The 17,304-nt window shown below is 48.7% G+C and overlaps 1 protein-coding gene across 1 annotated transcript in view; it reads right to left on the bottom strand.

Annotated features, from left to right (window-relative positions):
* LOC309556047 (uncharacterized protein) overlaps positions 1–17,304 on the bottom strand; it is a 53,546-nt gene that overhangs the window by 13,215 nt on the left and 23,027 nt on the right. Inside the window, exon 2 of the mRNA XM_082258339.1 lies at positions 6,116–6,242. Coding sequence (XP_082114465.1) covers positions 6,116–6,242 — 127 coding nt within the window. The remainder of the gene's footprint in view (positions 1–6,115; positions 6,243–17,304) is intronic.

Raw genomic sequence — 17,304 nt, 5'->3', positions numbered from 1 at the left:
CATCATCAAAATAACGTCTTCAGAGAATCTGTATCTAGATGTTTATTATCCAATTACCCACTTAGAGGAACACCGGTGGATGGCCTTTGTCTCCTAATTTTGTACACACAGAGCACTTTATATAATCAAGCCCTTTATTTATATTTCTGTATTTATGAATTTATCAACTAATTTATTTTCATTGATTTGTACATTTAATCTTCATATATATTTCCAAGTATCCCACTAATTTTATGAAATCACTGACAGATTGTATCTAGTTTATATGAATTTTTTGAACTATCGTTTTGTCACAGGTACACATTTTGATATAGCGAGCGCTATGGGAAATGTGTTCTGCTACTGGCCACCTCTATGACAATATTGCACCCCTGTCCTGCACCAACCTAGCCACTTCTGTCTACAACACTTCACTCTTAGCCTCCCTGGACACATTGGCCCCCCTCACCACACACCGAATCAGGCCCCGACCCCTTCAACCTTGGCAAACCGATAACACTAGAAGTCTGAAAAAGCAGAGCCGTGCTCTTGAGCGCCTATGGCGTAAGACTCGGTCTCAGAAGGATTTCAACCAATATAAATCCGCCCTCCAAAAATACAATTCCAGTCTCCACACTGCCAAACAGACCTATTTTATCACTCTCATTAACAGCCTGTCATCACGCCCCCGGCAACTCTTCGCTACCTTTAACTCTCTACTCCGTCCTCCACTACCCCCTCCCACCGACTCACTCACTGCCCAGGAGATTGCCAACCACTTCAAACAGAAGATTGACACAATTCGTAAGGAGATAGTTGCTGTTCAGATACCTTCCTCCATGCCTTATGCTTCACGCCCACAAGTGCGATCATTACTTCCCTCATTCAACCCCGCCACTACAGCCGAGGTTGCTAAACTACTTGCTAACGTCCACTTAACAACCTGCCCTCTGGATCCTGTTCCCTCGCAAATGCTACGTTCACCTTCTGGCCCTATTCTACACTCTCTAACCCACATCTTCAATCTCTCCCTCTCTTCTGGCATCTTCCCCAACTCTCTAAAACATGCACTAGTCAGCCCCATACTTAAAAAGCCCTCACTGGACCCAACCGATCTGAACAACCTACGCCCTATTTCCTTGCTCCCCTTTTCATCCAAACTCCTCGAACGTCTAGTCTACAACCGACTGTGCGACCACCTTGCCGAGAATAGCCTCCTTGATCCCCTTCAGTCTGGATTTCGGCCTCAACACTCCACTGAAACTGCACTCCTAAAGCTGACAAACGATCTGCTAACGGCCAAAACCAATGGACAGTATTCTGTACTCCTACTTCTGGACCTTTCTGCTGCCTTTGATACGGTTGACCATCCCCTCCTCCTCAAAAAACTCCATGCCTTTGGTCTCCGTGACTGTACTCTTAACTGGTTATCTTCCTACTTATCTAACCGCACCTTTAGCGTTACCTACAATTCTACTTCCTCCTCTCCTCTTCCCTTCTCTGTTGGAGTTCCCCAAGGCTCTGTTCTTGGACCCCTCCTATTTTCAATATACACCTCCTCTCTAGGTCAGTTGATAGCCTCCCACGGCTTCCAATACCACCTCTACGCTGACGATACCCAAATCTACCTATCCACTCCTCAGCTCTCTCCCTCAGTCTCCTCACGTATCACTAATTTACTATCAGATATATCGGTCTGGATGTCTCACCACTTCCTCAAACTCAATCCATCCAAAACCGAGCTTATAATTTTTCCTCCACCTCGTGCCCCTTCCCCTGATTTCTCCGTCAATATCAATGGCATTACCATCAGCCCATCCCCACATGCCAAGGTCTTAGGTGTTGTCCTGGACTCTGAACTCTCCTTCAAACCCCACATCCAATCGCTGTCCAAATCTTGCCGCCTTAACCTCCGCAACATCTCCAAAATACGCCCCTTTCTAACCAAAGACACAACAAAACTCCTAGTTCACTCCCTGGTCATCTCGCGCCTCGACTACTGCAATTCCCTTCTCATTGGCTTACCTCTACACAGGCTCCTCCCCCCCTTCAATCCATCATGAATGCTGCCGCCAGACTCATCCACCTTACCAATTGCTCAGTGTCCACTGCTCCTCTCTTTCAAGCCCTCCACTGGCTTCCGCTCACCCAACGAATTAAATTCAAAATACTAACAACATCTTACAAAGCAATCCACAGCCTAGCCCCCAGCTACATCACCAGCCTCTTCTCAAAATACCAACCTAATCGCTCTCTTCGTTCTTCTCAAAACCTCCGGCTCTCTAGCTCACTCATCACCTCCTCCCACGCTCGCCTCCAGGACTTTTCCAGAGCCTCTCCAATCCTATGGAACTCCTTACCCTTATCTGTCCGATTATCCCCCACTCTATTAGCTTTTAGGCGATCTCTGAAAACCCTCCTCTTCAGAGAAGCCTATCCTTCCAACCCCTAACAAATGTACCTCCTTTTTCTCCATCAACCCATCCCCCACAGTTATTGCCTTTTGTTTCACTTGACCCTCCCTTCTAGATTGTAAGCTCTAACGAGCAGGGCCCTCTAATTCCACCTGTTTTGAACTGTATTGTCTTCCCTCACATTGTAAAGCGCTGCGCAAACTGTTGGCGCTATATAAATCCTGAATAATAATAATAATAATAATAATAATAATAATAATAATAGTCACACGTCTAGTCTTCTGCTTCTTACAACCCTACACTGATGTCTCCACAAGTGACTGGGTGGGGGAAGGGATCTTGGGTTGTGCTGGTAACAGGCAAGGGAAACTTATACAGCGGACATACTCTTCCTGAGTATGAGGATCCATAACACCGCCCTCCTTAATGTGTTCCTATTGGTCAGCATTGTGAGTCCATCCTCCTCATTATGTGTTCCCATTGGTAAGCTGTGGGAATAGCCTCAATGTGTGTTCCCATTGGTCAGCAGTGAGTCAGTCACCCTCAATGTGTGTTCCTATTGGTCAGCTGAGGGTACACCCTCAATGTGTGTTCCCATTGGTCAGCTGTAAGTCCAACCTCCTCAATATGTGTTCTCATTGGTCAACTGTGACTACACCCTAATTGTGTGTTCCCATTGGTCAGCAGTGACTATACACTCCATAATGTGTGTTCCTATTGGTCAGCTGTGAGTACATCCTCTTCAATATGTGTTCTCATTGGTCAACTGTGACTACACCCTAATTGTGTGTTCCTATTGGTCAGCAGTGACTACATCCTCTTCAATGTGTGTTGCTATTGGTCAGCTCCTGGTTTACCCGCCTAAGCACGTGTTCCTATTGGTCAGCTGTGAGTCCCCATTGGTCAGCTGTGACTACACCCTCCTTAATCGGTGTTCCTATTGGTCAGCGGTGAGTCCATCCACCTATTGGTCATCTGTGACTACACTCTCCTCAATATGTGTTCCTATTGGTCAGTTGGGGTACACCCTCACTGTGTGTTCCCATTGGTCAGCAGTAGACATATGCCGGTTTTCGGTAATTCGATATATCGCGGTATTGCATAGCCACGGTATTGTTATTGTGGCATTTTTAAAATACCGAGTTTCTCTGTCAAGTCTGCCTGACTTGTGAATTGATACATTTCAGTGAGCTGGATGACTCATTCACTCACTCAGCTAACACCTTTCAGCATTAAGTCTCCTAACTATAAACAAAAATGATTACATTTGTATCTTTTCCTTCCCTCTGCCAGGGAGAAAGGAAGTTTAACCTCTTAAAGACTGGATCTTTTTCTGACACTTGTTGTTTGCAAGTTAAAATCAGTTTTTTTTGCTAGAAAAGTACTTAGAATCCCCAAACATTTTATATATTTTTTTAGCAGAGACCCTACAGAATAAAATGGCGATTGTTGTAATATTTTATGTCCCACTGTATTTGCGCGGCAGTCTTTCAAACGCAATGATTAGACTTTAATGAATAAAAAAAAAAAAAAAAAAAACGTAACAGTAAAGTTATCCCAATTTTTTTTTTTTTTGTTACACAGAGAATCGTGAGAGAATCGTGATCTTTATTCCAAGCTAGAAAATCGTGATTCTCATTTTGGCCAGAATCGTGCAGCTCTAATAAATTATATATATACACACACACACGCCTAGCAGCCCACATTACATTATTATATAGCCATCAAGCAGTGTCTGGCCTACCTGGTGATGACTGGTCCTGGCGCTCTGATCCGATGGCCTGGTCTTTAAAGGGGCAAATCCTTGCGATCCAGAAGTGGTTAAACCTGCAGGAGGACCGGTGTTTTTATCTATTAATGACTTTACTATTGCTTTAGGCCTGGTTCACATGTATGCGGGTTGGTGGTTCACATGTATGCGGGTTGGTGGTTCACATGTATGCGGGTTGGCGGTTCACATGTATGCGGGTTGGCGGCCCACATTTGCACAGGCATAGCAGCCCATTGATTTGAACGGGCTGCTATGCCCTCATTTTCCGCAGAAAAAAGGTGCATGCAGCATTTTTTTTAAATTCAGTGGCCTTGAAATCCATCCTGCTTTTGCACCATGCGACTAACCTGCAGTTCCTGCTCTGGCAAGCTTTCTGCATTTTTTGTATACGTGGGCACGGCATTTAAAAATAAACAGTTTGCGTGTGCAGCAACGGCAGGTAAGTCGCATGGTGCAAAAGAAGGATGGATTTCATGGCCACTGCATTTTTTTAAATTCTGCATGCACCTTTTTTCAGCTGAAAACGCAGGCATAGCAGCTCAAGCCCATTCACATCAATGGGCTGCTATGCCTGTGCAAATGTGGGCCCCCAACCCGCATACATGTGAACCAGGCCTAAAGCAATAGTAAAGTCATTAATAGATAAAAACACCGGTCCTCCTGCAGGTTTAACCAATTAATGACTTTACTATTGCTTTAGGCCTGGTTCACATGTATGCAGGTTGGGGGCCCACATTTGCACAGGCATAGCAGCCCATTGATGTGAATAGGCTTGAGCTGCTATGCCTGCGTTTTCAGCTGAAAAAAGGTGCATGCAGAATTTAAAAAAATGCAGTGGCCATGAAATCCATCCTTCTTTTGCACCATGCGACTTACCTGCCGTTGCTGCACACGCAAACTGTTTTTAAATGCCGTGCCCACGTATATAAAAAAACGCAGAAAGCTTGCCAGAGCAGGAACTGCAGGTTAGTCGCATGGTGCAAAAGCAGGATGGATTTCAAGGCCACTGAATTTAAAAAAAATGCTGAATGCACCTTTTTTCTGCGGAAAATGAGGGCATAGCAGCCCGTTCAAATCAATGGGCTGCTATGCCTGTGCAAATGTGGGCCGCCAACCCGCATACATGTGAACCACCAACCCGCATACATGTGAACCACCAACCCGCATACATGTGAACCACCAACCCGCATACATGTGAACCACCAACCCGCATACATGTGAACCAGGCCTAAAGCGATAGTAAAGTAATTTATAAACAACACCTCCTTCAGGTTTAACCACTTCTTGACCACAAGGATTTGCCCTCTTAATGACCAGGCCTTCGGATCGGAGCCAAGCGCCAGGACCAGTTATCACCAGTTAGGCCAGACACTGCTTGATGACCTATTTTAGGCCTGGTTCACAGAGTCTGTACTGACTGACTATATAATAATGTGCATAAGTGAACCAAAGCCCCTAAATTCAGCAATGAAATTGAAGTGAGGTGGAAATTTAATAATTTAAATTTAATAATAGAATACCGTGATAATACCGTATACCGTGGCAAAACCTTAATCAATTAATCGCAGCATGAAAATCTGATACCGTCACAAGCCTAGTCAGCAGTGACTACACTCTCCTCAATGTGTGTTCTCATTGGTCAGCTGTGGGTTTACCTGCCTCAACGTGTCCTCCTATTGGTCAGCTGTGGGTACACCAAACTTATTGTGTGTTTAAAATCAACTGAATGAGCACCCTGCTGCAACTGCGTGCAGTACATGTATCATGATGGAGCCAATGTTTAAGGGTTTAAAGCAGGCAGTGAGGAGGAATCATATTGCCACCTCACCATCTGTCAAACACCCTCTGAAGAGTGATCCAGTACAGATCACTCGTCACACAGCAAGACAAGTGTAAACAAAGCCCTTTAATGTGCCAAGTGGGGATGTTGGAGGTCATTGGGGGGTCTCACCGATGGAGCTCAGGTTGCGGATATTGTCCATCATGACCTCCTTATAGAGCTCCTTCTGCCAGGTCTCCAGACTCCACCATTCCTCCTCCGTGAAATACACCGCCACGTCATCGAAGGTCACCTGACCCTGCAACACACAAATACATCATTATCGATCATATGGTCACTTCACCCTGAAACTATTTCACTATTAATTCACTGTGGGTGGAGCTGAGAGCACTGCAGGGAGCTGTGGGTGGAGCTGAGAGCACTGCAAGGAGCTGTGGGTGGAGCTGAGAGCACTGCAAGGAGCTGTGGGTGGAGCTGAGAGCACTGCAAGGAGCTGTGGGTGGAGCTGAGAGCACTGCAGGGAGCTGTGGGTGGAGCTGAGAGCACTGCAGGGAGCTGTGGGTGGAGCTGAGAGCACTGCAGGGAGCTGTGGGTGGAGCTGAGAGCACTGCAGGGAGCTGTGGGTGGAGCTGAGAGCACTGCAAGGAGCTGTGGGTGGAGCTGAGAGCACTGCAAGGATATGTGGGTGGAGCCAGAGTACTGCAAGGAGATGTGGGTGGAGCCACGGCAGTGCAGCGGGGCTGTGGGTGTGGCTGAGAGCTGAGCAGGGGGCTGTGGGTGGGGCTGAGAGCACAGCAGGGGGCTGTGGGTGGGGCAAAGGGTACTGCGGAAAGCTGTGGGCAGGGCCAAGGGCACTGTAACGGGGCTGTGGCTGAGAGCAGTGCAGTGGGCTGTGGGTGGGGCCGAGAGCTCTGAAAGTGGCAGAGGGTGGGGCCAGGGGCACTACAGGGGGATGTGGGCTGGGCCTAAGGTACTGCAGGGGACTGAGTGTGGCCGGATAGTGGCCTCCCCCCCCCCCGCCCCCCAACCTACACATATATGGGAGGGGCCCCGCTGGGAATTGCAACCAAACCTGTTCTCGTCTTTCTGGTCATACAAGTCACATGACCAAAAAAAAGGGAAGAAAGGTGTTTCACCCCCCGGGGGCCCCTCTGACAGCAGGGCTGCTTGAAGCTGCAGAACTAAATATCAGGGGAGGGGCCGCCTTCCACATTGCCACTTCAACATTGTCTGCAGAGCATTTCACCACAGGGCAACCACTGCAACAGTACTGCATACACTGTCCTGGATCCTACCTGACACTCCTAATAGATAAACAGCGCTATACAGGACCCTGCAGAGTATTATACCTTCTGTATACAGGGAGAGGACTCTGCAGAGTATTACACCGTCTGTATACAGGGAGAGGACCCTGCAGAGTATTACACAGTCTGTATACAGGGAGAGGACCCTGCAGAGTATTACACCATCTGTATACAGGGAGAGGACCCTGCAGAGTATTACACAGTCTGTATACAGGGAGAGGACCCTGCAGAGTATTACACCATCTGTATACAGGGAGAGGACCCTGCAGAGTATTACATCATCTTTGTACAGGGAGAGGACCCTGCAGAGTATTACACAGTCTGTATACAGGGAGAGGACCCTGCAGAGTATTACACCATCTGTATACAGGGAGAGGACCCTGCAGAGTATTACATCATCTTTGTACAGGGAGAGGACCCTGCAGAGTATTACACCGTCTGTATACAGGGAGAGGACCCTGCAGAGTATTACACAGTCTGTATACAAGGAGAGGATTCTGCAGAGCATTACACCTTCTGTATACAGGGAGAAGACCCTGCAGAGCATTACACCTTCTGTATACAGGGAGAAGACCCTGCAGAGCATTACACCGTCTGTATACAGGGAGAGGACCCTGCAGAGCATTACACCGTCTGTATACAGGGAGAGGACCCTGCAGAGTATTACACCGTCTGTATACAGGGAGAGGACCCTGCAGAGTATTAAACCGTCTGTATACAGGGAGAGGACCCTGCAGAGTATTACACCGTCTGTATACAGGGAGAGGACTCTGCAGAGTATTACACCGTCTGTATACAGGGAGAGGACCCTGCAGAGTATTACACCGTATGTATACAGGGAGAGGACCCTGCAGAGTATTACACCTTCTGTATATAGGGAGAGGACCCTGCAGAGTATTACATCATCTGTATACAGGGAGAGGACCCTGCAGAGTATTACATCATCTGTATACAGGGAGAAGACCCTGCAGAGTATTACACCGTCTGTATACAGGGAGAGGACTCTGCAGAGTATTACATCATCTTTGTACAGGTAGAGGACCCTGCAGAGTATTACACCGTCTGTATACAGGGAGAGGACCCTGCAGAGTATTACACCGTCTGTGTACAGGGAGATGACCCTGCAGAGTATTACACCGTCTGTATACAGGGAGAGGACCCTGCAGAGTATTACACCGTCTGTATACAGGGAGAGGACCCTGCAGAGTATTACACCGTCTGCACACAGGGAGAGGACCCTGCAGAGTATTACACCGTCTGTATACAGGGAGAGGACCCTGCAGAGTATTACACCGTCTGTATACAGGGAGAGGACCCTGCAGAGTATTACACCGTCTGTATACAGGGAGAGGACCCTGCAGAGTATTACACCATCTGCACACAGGGAGAGGACCCTGCAGAGTATTACACAGTCTGTATACAGGGAGAGGACCCTGCAGAGTATTATACCTTCTGTATACAGGGAGAGGACTCTGCAGAGTATTACACCATCTGCACACAGGGAGAGGACCCTGCAGAGTATTACACAGTCTGTATACAGGGAGAGGACCCTGCAGAGTATTATACCTTCTGTATACAGGGAGAGGACCCTGCAGAGTATTACACCATCTGCACACAGGGAGAGGACCCTGCAGAGTATTACACAGTCTGTATACAGGGAGAAGACCCTGCAGAGTATTACATCATCTGTGTACAGGGAGAGGACCCTGCAGAGTATTACACCGTCTGTATACAGGGAGAGGACCCTGCAGAGTATTACACAGTCTGTATACAGGGAGAGGACCCTGCAGAGTATTATACCTTCTGTATACAGGGAGAGGACTCTGCAGAGTATTACACCATCTGCACACAGGGAGAGGACCCTGCAGAGTATTACACAGTCTGTATACAGGGAGAAGACCCTGCAGAGTATTACATCATCTGTGTACAGGGAGAGGACCCTGCAGAGTATTACACCGTCTGTATACAGGGAGAAGACCCTGCAGAGTATTACACAGTCTGTATACAGGGAGAAGACCCTGCAGAGTATTACATCATCTGTGTATAGGGAGAGGACCCTGCAGAGTATTACATCATCTGTATACAGGGAGAGGACCCTGCAGAGTATTACACCTTCTGTATACAGGGAGAGGACCCTGCAGAGTATTACACAGTCTGTATACAAGGAGAGGACTCTGCAGAGTATTACACCTTCTGTATACAGGGAGAAGACCCTGCAGAGCATTACACCTTCTGTATACAGGGAGAAGACCCTGCAGAGCATTACACCTTCTGTATACAGGGAGAGGACCCTGCAGAGTATTACACCGTCTGTATACAGGGAGAGGACTCTGCAGAGTATTACACCGTCTGTATACAGGGAGAGGACCCTGCAGAGTATTACACCATCTGTATACAGGGAGAGGACCCTGCAGAGTATTACACCTTCTGTATACAGGGAGAGGACCCTGCAGAGTATTACATCATCTGTATACAGGGAGAAGACCCTGCAGAGTATTACATCATCTGTATACAGGGAGAGGACCCTGCAGAGTATTACATCATCTGTATACAGGGAGAAGACCCTGCAGAGTATTACACCGTCTGTATACAGGTAGAGGACCCTGCAGAGTATTACACCGTCTGTGTACAGGGAGAGGACCCTGCAGAGTATTACACCGTCTGTGTACAGGGAGATGACCCTGCAGAGTATTACACCGTCTGCACACAGGGAGAGGACCCTGCAGAGTATTACACCGTCTGCACACAGGGAGAGGACCCTGCAGAGTATTACACCATCTGCACACAGGGAGAGGACCCTGCAGAGTATTACACCGTCTGTATACAGGGAGAGGACCCTGCAGAGTATTACACCGTCTGTATACAGGGAGAGGACCCTGCAGAGTATTACACCTTCTGTATACAGGGAGAGGACCCTGCAGAGTATTACATCATCTGTATATAGGGAGAGGACCCTGCAGAGTATTACACAGTCTGTATACAGGGAGAGGACCCTGCAGAGTATTATACCTTCTGTATACAGGGAGAGGACTCTGCAGAGTATTACACCATCTGCACACAGGGAGAGGACCCTGCAGAGTATTACACAGTCTGTATACAGGGAGAAGACCCTGCAGAGTATTACATCATCTGTGTACAGGGAGAGGACCCTGCAGAGTATTACAACGTCTGTATACAGGGAGAGGACCCTGCAGAGTATTACACAGTCTGTATACAGGGAGAGGACCCTGCAGAGTATTATACCTTCTGTATACAGGGAGAGGACTCTGCAGAGTATTACACCATCTGCACACAGGGAGAGGACCCTGCAGAGTATTACACAGTCTGTATACAGGGAGAAGACCCTGCAGAGTATTACATCATCTGTGTACAGGGAGAGGACCCTGCAGAGTATTACACCGTCTGTATACAGGGAGAAGACCCTGCAGAGTATTACACAGTCTGTATACAGGGAGAAGACCCTGCAGAGTATTACATCATCTGTATACAGGGAGAAGACCCTGCAGAGCATTACACCTTCTGTATACAGGGAGAAGACCCTGCAGAGCATTACACCTTCTGTATACAGGGAGAAGACCCTGCAGAGTATTACACCGTCTGTATACAGGGAGAGGACTCTGCAGAGTATTACACCTTCTGTATACAGGGAGAAGACCCTGCAGAGCATTACACCTTCTGTATACAGGGAGAAGACCCTGCAGAGCATTACACCTTCTGTATACAGGGAGAAGACCCTGCAGAGTATTACACCGTCTGTATACAGGGAGAGGACCCTGCAGAGTATTACACCATCTGTATACAGGGAGAGGACCCTGCAGAGTATTACACCGTCTGTATACAGGGAGAGGACCCTGCAGAGTATTACACCTTCTGTATACAGGGAGAAGACCCTGCAGAGTATTACACCGTCTGTATACAGGGAGAGGACCCTGCAGAGTATTACACCGTCTGTATACAGGGAGAGGACCCTGCAGAGTATTACACCGTCTGTATACAGGGAGAGGACCCTGCAGAGTATTACACCGTCTGTATACAGGGAGAAGACCCTGCAGAGTATTACACAGTCTGTATACAAGGAGAGGACTCTGCAGAGTATTACACCTTCTGTATACAGGGAGAAGACCCTGCAGAGCATTACACCTTCTGTATACAGGGAGAAGACCCTGCAGAGCATTACACCTTCTGTATACAGGGAGAAGACCCTGCAGAGTATTACACCGTCTGTATACAGGGAGAGGACCCTGCAGAGTATTACACCATCTGTATACAGGGAGAGGACCCTGCAGAGTATTACACCGTCTGTATACAGGGAGAGGACTCTGCAGAGTATTACACCGTCTGTATACAGGGAGAGGACCCTGCAGAGTATTACACCTTCTGTATACAGGGAGAAGACCCTGCAGAGTATTACACCGTCTGTATACAGGGAGAGGACCCTGCAGAGTATTACACCGTCTGTATACAGGGAGAGGACCCTGCAGAGTATTACACCGTCTGTATACAGGGAGAGGACCCTGCAGAGTATTACACCGTCTGTATACAGGGAGAGGACTCTGCAGAGTATTACACCGTCTGTATACAGGGAGAGGACCCTGCAGAGTATTACACCATCTGTATACAGGGAGAGGACCCTGCAGAGTATTACACCATCTGTATACAGGGAGAGGACCCTGCAGAGTATTACATCGTCTGTATACAGGGAGAGGACCCTGCAGAGTATTACACCGTCTGTATACAGGGAGAGGACCCTGCAGAGTATTACATCATCTGTATATAGGGAGAGGACCCTGCAGAGTATTACATCATCTGTATATAGGGAGAGGACCCTGCAGAGTATTACACCGTCTGTATACAGGGAGAGGACTCTGCAGAGTATTACACCGTCTGTATACAGGGAGAGGACCCTGCAGAGTATTACACCATCTGTATACAGGGAGAGGACCCTGCAGAGTATTACACCATCTGTATACAGGGAGAGGACCCTGCAGAGTATTACATCGTCTGTATACAGGGAGAGGACCCTGCAGAGTATTACATCATCTGTATACAGGGAGAAGACCCTGCAGAGTATTACATCATCTGTATACAGGGAGAGGACCCTGCAGAGTATTACATCATCTGTATATAGGGAGAGGACCCTGCAGAGTATTACACCGTCTGTATACAGGGAGAGGACCCTGCAGAGTATTACACCTTCTGTATACAGGGAGAGGACCCTGCAGAGTATTACATCATCTGTATATAGGGAGAGGACCCTGCAGAGTATTACACAGTCTGTATACAGGGAGAGGACCCTGCAGAGTATTATACCTTCTGTATACAGGGAGAGGACTCTGCAGAGTATTACACCATCTGCACACAGGGAGAGGACCCTGCAGAGTATTACACAGTCTGTATACAGGGAGAAGACCCTGCAGAGTATTACATCATCTGTGTACAGGGAGAGGACCCTGCAGAGTATTACAACGTCTGTATACAGGGAGAGGACCCTGCAGAGTATTACACAGTCTGTATACAGGGAGAGGACCCTGCAGAGTATTATACCTTCTGTATACAGGGAGAGGACTCTGCAGAGTATTACACCATCTGCACACAGGGAGAGGACCCTGCAGAGTATTACACAGTCTGTATACAGGGAGAAGACCCTGCAGAGTATTACATCATCTGTGTACAGGGAGAGGACCCTGCAGAGTATTACACCGTCTGTATACAGGGAGAAGACCCTGCAGAGTATTACACAGTCTGTATACAGGGAGAAGACCCTGCAGAGTATTACATCATCTGTGTATAGGGAGAGGACCCTGCAGAGTATTACACCTTCTGTATACAGGGAGAGGACCCTGCAGAGTATTACACAGTCTGTATACAAGGAGAGGACTCTGCAGAGTATTACACCTTCTGTATACAGGGAGAAGACCCTGCAGAGCATTACACCTTCTGTATACAGGGAGAAGACCCTGCAGAGTATTACACCGTCTGTATACAGGGAGAGGACCCTGCAGAGTATTACACCGTCTGTATACAGGGAGAGGACCCTGCAGAGTATTACACCGTCTGTATACAGGGAGAGGACTCTGCAGAGTATTACACCGTCTGTATACAGGGAGAGGACCCTGCAGAGTATTACACCTTCTGTATACAGGGAGAAGACCCTGCAGAGTATTACACCGTCTGTATACAGGGAGAGGACCCTGCAGAGTATTACACCGTCTGTATACAGGGAGAGGACCCTGCAGAGTATTACACCGTCTGTATACAGGGAGAGGACCCTGCAGAGTATTACACCGTCTGTATACAGGGAGAGGACTCTGCAGAGTATTACACCGTCTGTATACAGGGAGAGGACCCTGCAGAGTATTACACCATCTGTATACAGGGAGAGGACCCTGCAGAGTATTACACCATCTGTATACAGGGAGAGGACCCTGCAGAGTATTACATCGTCTGTATACAGGGAGAGGACCCTGCAGAGTATTACATCATCTGTATACAGGGAGAAGACCCTGCAGAGTATTACACCGTCTGTATACAGGGAGAGGACCCTGCAGAGTATTACATCATCTGTATATAGGGAGAGGACCCTGCAGAGTATTACATCATCTGTATATAGGGAGAGGACCCTGCAGAGTATTACACCGTCTGTATACAGGGAGAGGACTCTGCAGAGTATTACACCGTCTGTATACAGGGAGAGGACCCTGCAGAGTATTACACCATCTGTATACAGGGAGAGGACCCTGCAGAGTATTACACCATCTGTATACAGGGAGAGGACCCTGCAGAGTATTACATCGTCTGTATACAGGGAGAGGACCCTGCAGAGTATTACATCATCTGTATACAGGGAGAAGACCCTGCAGAGTATTACACCGTCTGTATACAGGGAGAGGACCCTGCAGAGTATTACATCATCTGTATATAGGGAGAGGACCCTGCAGAGTATTACATCATCTGTATATAGGGAGAGGACCCTGCAGAGTATTACACCGTCTGTATACAGGGAGAGGACCCTGCAGAGTATTACACCTTCTGTATACAGGGAGAGGACCCTGCAGAGTATTACATCATCTGTATATAGGGAGAGGACCCTGCAGAGTATTACACAGTCTGTATACAGGGAGAGGACCCTGCAGAGTATTATACCTTCTGTATACAGGGAGAGGACTCTGCAGAGTATTACACCATCTGCACACAGGGAGAGGACCCTGCAGAGTATTACACAGTCTGTATACAGGGAGAGGACCCTGCAGAGTATTACATCATCTGTGTACAGGGAGAGGACCCTGCAGAGTATTACACCGTCTGTATACAGGGAGAAGACCCTGCAGAGTATTACATCATCTGTGTACAGGGAGAGGACCCTGCAGAGTATTACACCGTCTGTATACAGGGAGAAGACCCTGCAGAGTATTACACAGTCTGTATACAGGGAGAAGACCCTGCAGAGTATTACATCATCTGTGTATAGGGAGAGGACCCTGCAGAGTATTACATCATCTGTATACAGGGAGAGGACCCTGCAGAGTATTACACCTTCTGTATACAGGGAGAGGACCCTGCAGAGTATTACACAGTCTGTATACAAGGAGAGGACTCTGCAGAGTATTACACCTTCTGTATACAGGGAGAAGACCCTGCAGAGCATTACACCTTCTGTATACAGGGAGAAGACCCTGCAGAGCATTACACCTTCTGTATACAGGGAGAAGACCCTGCAGAGTATTACACCGTCTGTATACAGGGAGAGGACCCTGCAGAGTATTACACCGTCTGTATACAGGGAGAGGACCCTGCAGAGTATTACACCGTCTGTATACAGGGAGAGGACTCTGCAGAGTATTACACCGTCTGTATACAGGGAGAGGACCCTGCAGAGTATTACACCTTCTGTATACAGGGAGAAGACCCTGCAGAGTATTACACCGTCTGTATACAGGGAGAGGACCCTGCAGAGTATTACACCGTCTGTATACAGGGAGAGGACCCTGCAGAGTATTACACCGTCTGTATACAGGGAGAGGACCCTGCAGAGTATTACATCATCTGTATACAGGGAGAGGACCCTGCAGAGTATTACACCTTCTGTATACAGGGAGAGGACCCTGCAGAGTATTACACTGATAGGCTCCACACACACACAGGTCTCCGTCTGGCAGATCGGCTGGTTTACAATCTGTCCACACACAGTGCAATCAGGGGCAGACTGACCATTTGGGCATATAGGGCGCTGCCCGAGGGCCCGAGGCCAGTAGGGGGCCCGTCCCTGATTGTTATCAAACATCCGGAGCCGACTCATGGTTGGAGAGATCTGCTGTCTGTCAGCATACACCGTCCAATCAGCAGGTTTCCCGGACAGCTGCACCTTGCTGACCTCTGCATGGTAGGAATAAACCCATATGGGTTTTTTTCAGGGCCGATACCAATATTCTGGACACAACGTATCGATATCGGACGATATTTTGTACAATTAAAGTTTTTAAAAATAAAGACAAATTTTCACACAAATCTGATACTGTACATTTTTGTTTAATGCTTAATGGCTGCCACCCTGTGGTGGGTAGCTGACTGGCACCCTGTGGTGGGTGGGTAGCTGACAAGCTGGCTGACACCCTGTGGTGGGTGACTGGCTTGCTGGCACGCTGTGGTGGGTGGCTGGCACCCTGTGGTGGTAGGTGGCTGACTGGCACCCTGTGGTGGGTGGCTGACTGGCTGGCACCCTGTGGTGGATGGGTAGCTGGCTGGCACCCTGTGGTGGATGGGTAGCTGGCTGGCTCCCTACTGCACCCTGTGGTGGGTGGGTAGCTGACAAGCTGGCTGACACCCTGTGGTGGGTGGCTGGCTGGCTCCCTACTGCACGGTGCCTCTGATCCTTCCCATGCTCCCCTCCCCCTCCTCTTCTGGGGCCTGATAACAGAGGTCACTGAACTGTCTCCTTATCAGCCCTCCAGCCAACAAACCTCTCCCTGCATTCTCTGCATGCCTGGTGATACCAATCCCTGAACTCCCTCCAACATCACTACAGGAGAGGAGAGGGGGGAGGGGAGCATAGCTAAGCCAGATGAGCATAATTTAGCCACACCCACTGTGTGCTGCGACGCACTATTCACACCACAGATCACCATCCCCCAGCATGTTCTCCTATGTCTCCCTGGCATGTCCTCCTATGTCTCCCCGGCATGTTCTCCTATGTCTCCCCGGCATGTTCTCCTATGTCTCCCCTGGCATGTACTCCTATGTCTCCCCTGGCATGTTCTACTATGTCTCCCCAGCATGTTCTCCTATGACTCCCCAGCATGTTCTCCTATGTCTCCCCCGGCATGTTCTCCTATGTCTCCCCCGGCATGTTCTATGTTTCCCCGGCATGTTCTCCTATGTCTCCCCGGCATGTTCTCCTATGTCTCCCCCGGCATGTTCTCCTATGTCTCCCCCGGCATGTTCTATGTTTCCCCGGCATGTTCTCCTATGTCTCCCCGGCATGTTCTATGTTTCCCCGGCATGTTCTCCTATGTCCCCCCGGCATGTTCTCCTATGTCTCCCCCGGCATGTTCTATGTCTCCCCGGCATGTTCTATGTTTCCCCGGCATGTTCTCCTATGTCTCCCCAGCATGTTCTCCTATGTCTCCCCAGCATGTTCTCCTATGTCTCCCCGGCATGTTCTCCTATGTCTCCCCCGGCATGTTCTCCTATGTCTCCCCCGGCATGTTCTATGTTTCCCCGGCATGTTCTCCTATGTCTCCCCGGCATGTTCTCCTATGTCTCCCCCGGCATGTTCTCCTATGTCTCCCCCGGCATGTTCTATGTTTCCCCGGCATGTTCTCCTATGTCTCCCCGGCATGTTCTATGTTTCCCCGGCATGTTCTCCTATGTCTCCCCCGGCATGTTCTATGTTTCCCCGGCATGTTCTCCTATGTCTCCCCCGGCATGTTCTATGTTTCCCCGGCATGTTCTCCTATGTCTCCCCGGCATGTTCTATGTCTCCCCGGCATGTTCTCCTATGTCTCCCCAGCATGTTCTCCTATGTCTCCCTGGCATGTCCTCCTATGTCTCCCCGGCATG

This window comes from Pelophylax lessonae (assembly GCF_965119305.1).
Source record: "Pelophylax lessonae genome assembly, chromosome: 5".
In the NCBI taxonomy this organism is placed as follows: domain Eukaryota; kingdom Metazoa; phylum Chordata; class Amphibia; order Anura; family Ranidae; genus Pelophylax; species Pelophylax lessonae.
The sequence above is the reverse complement of the archived record's forward strand: the minus strand, read 5'-3'. Positions and strand labels throughout refer to the sequence as shown.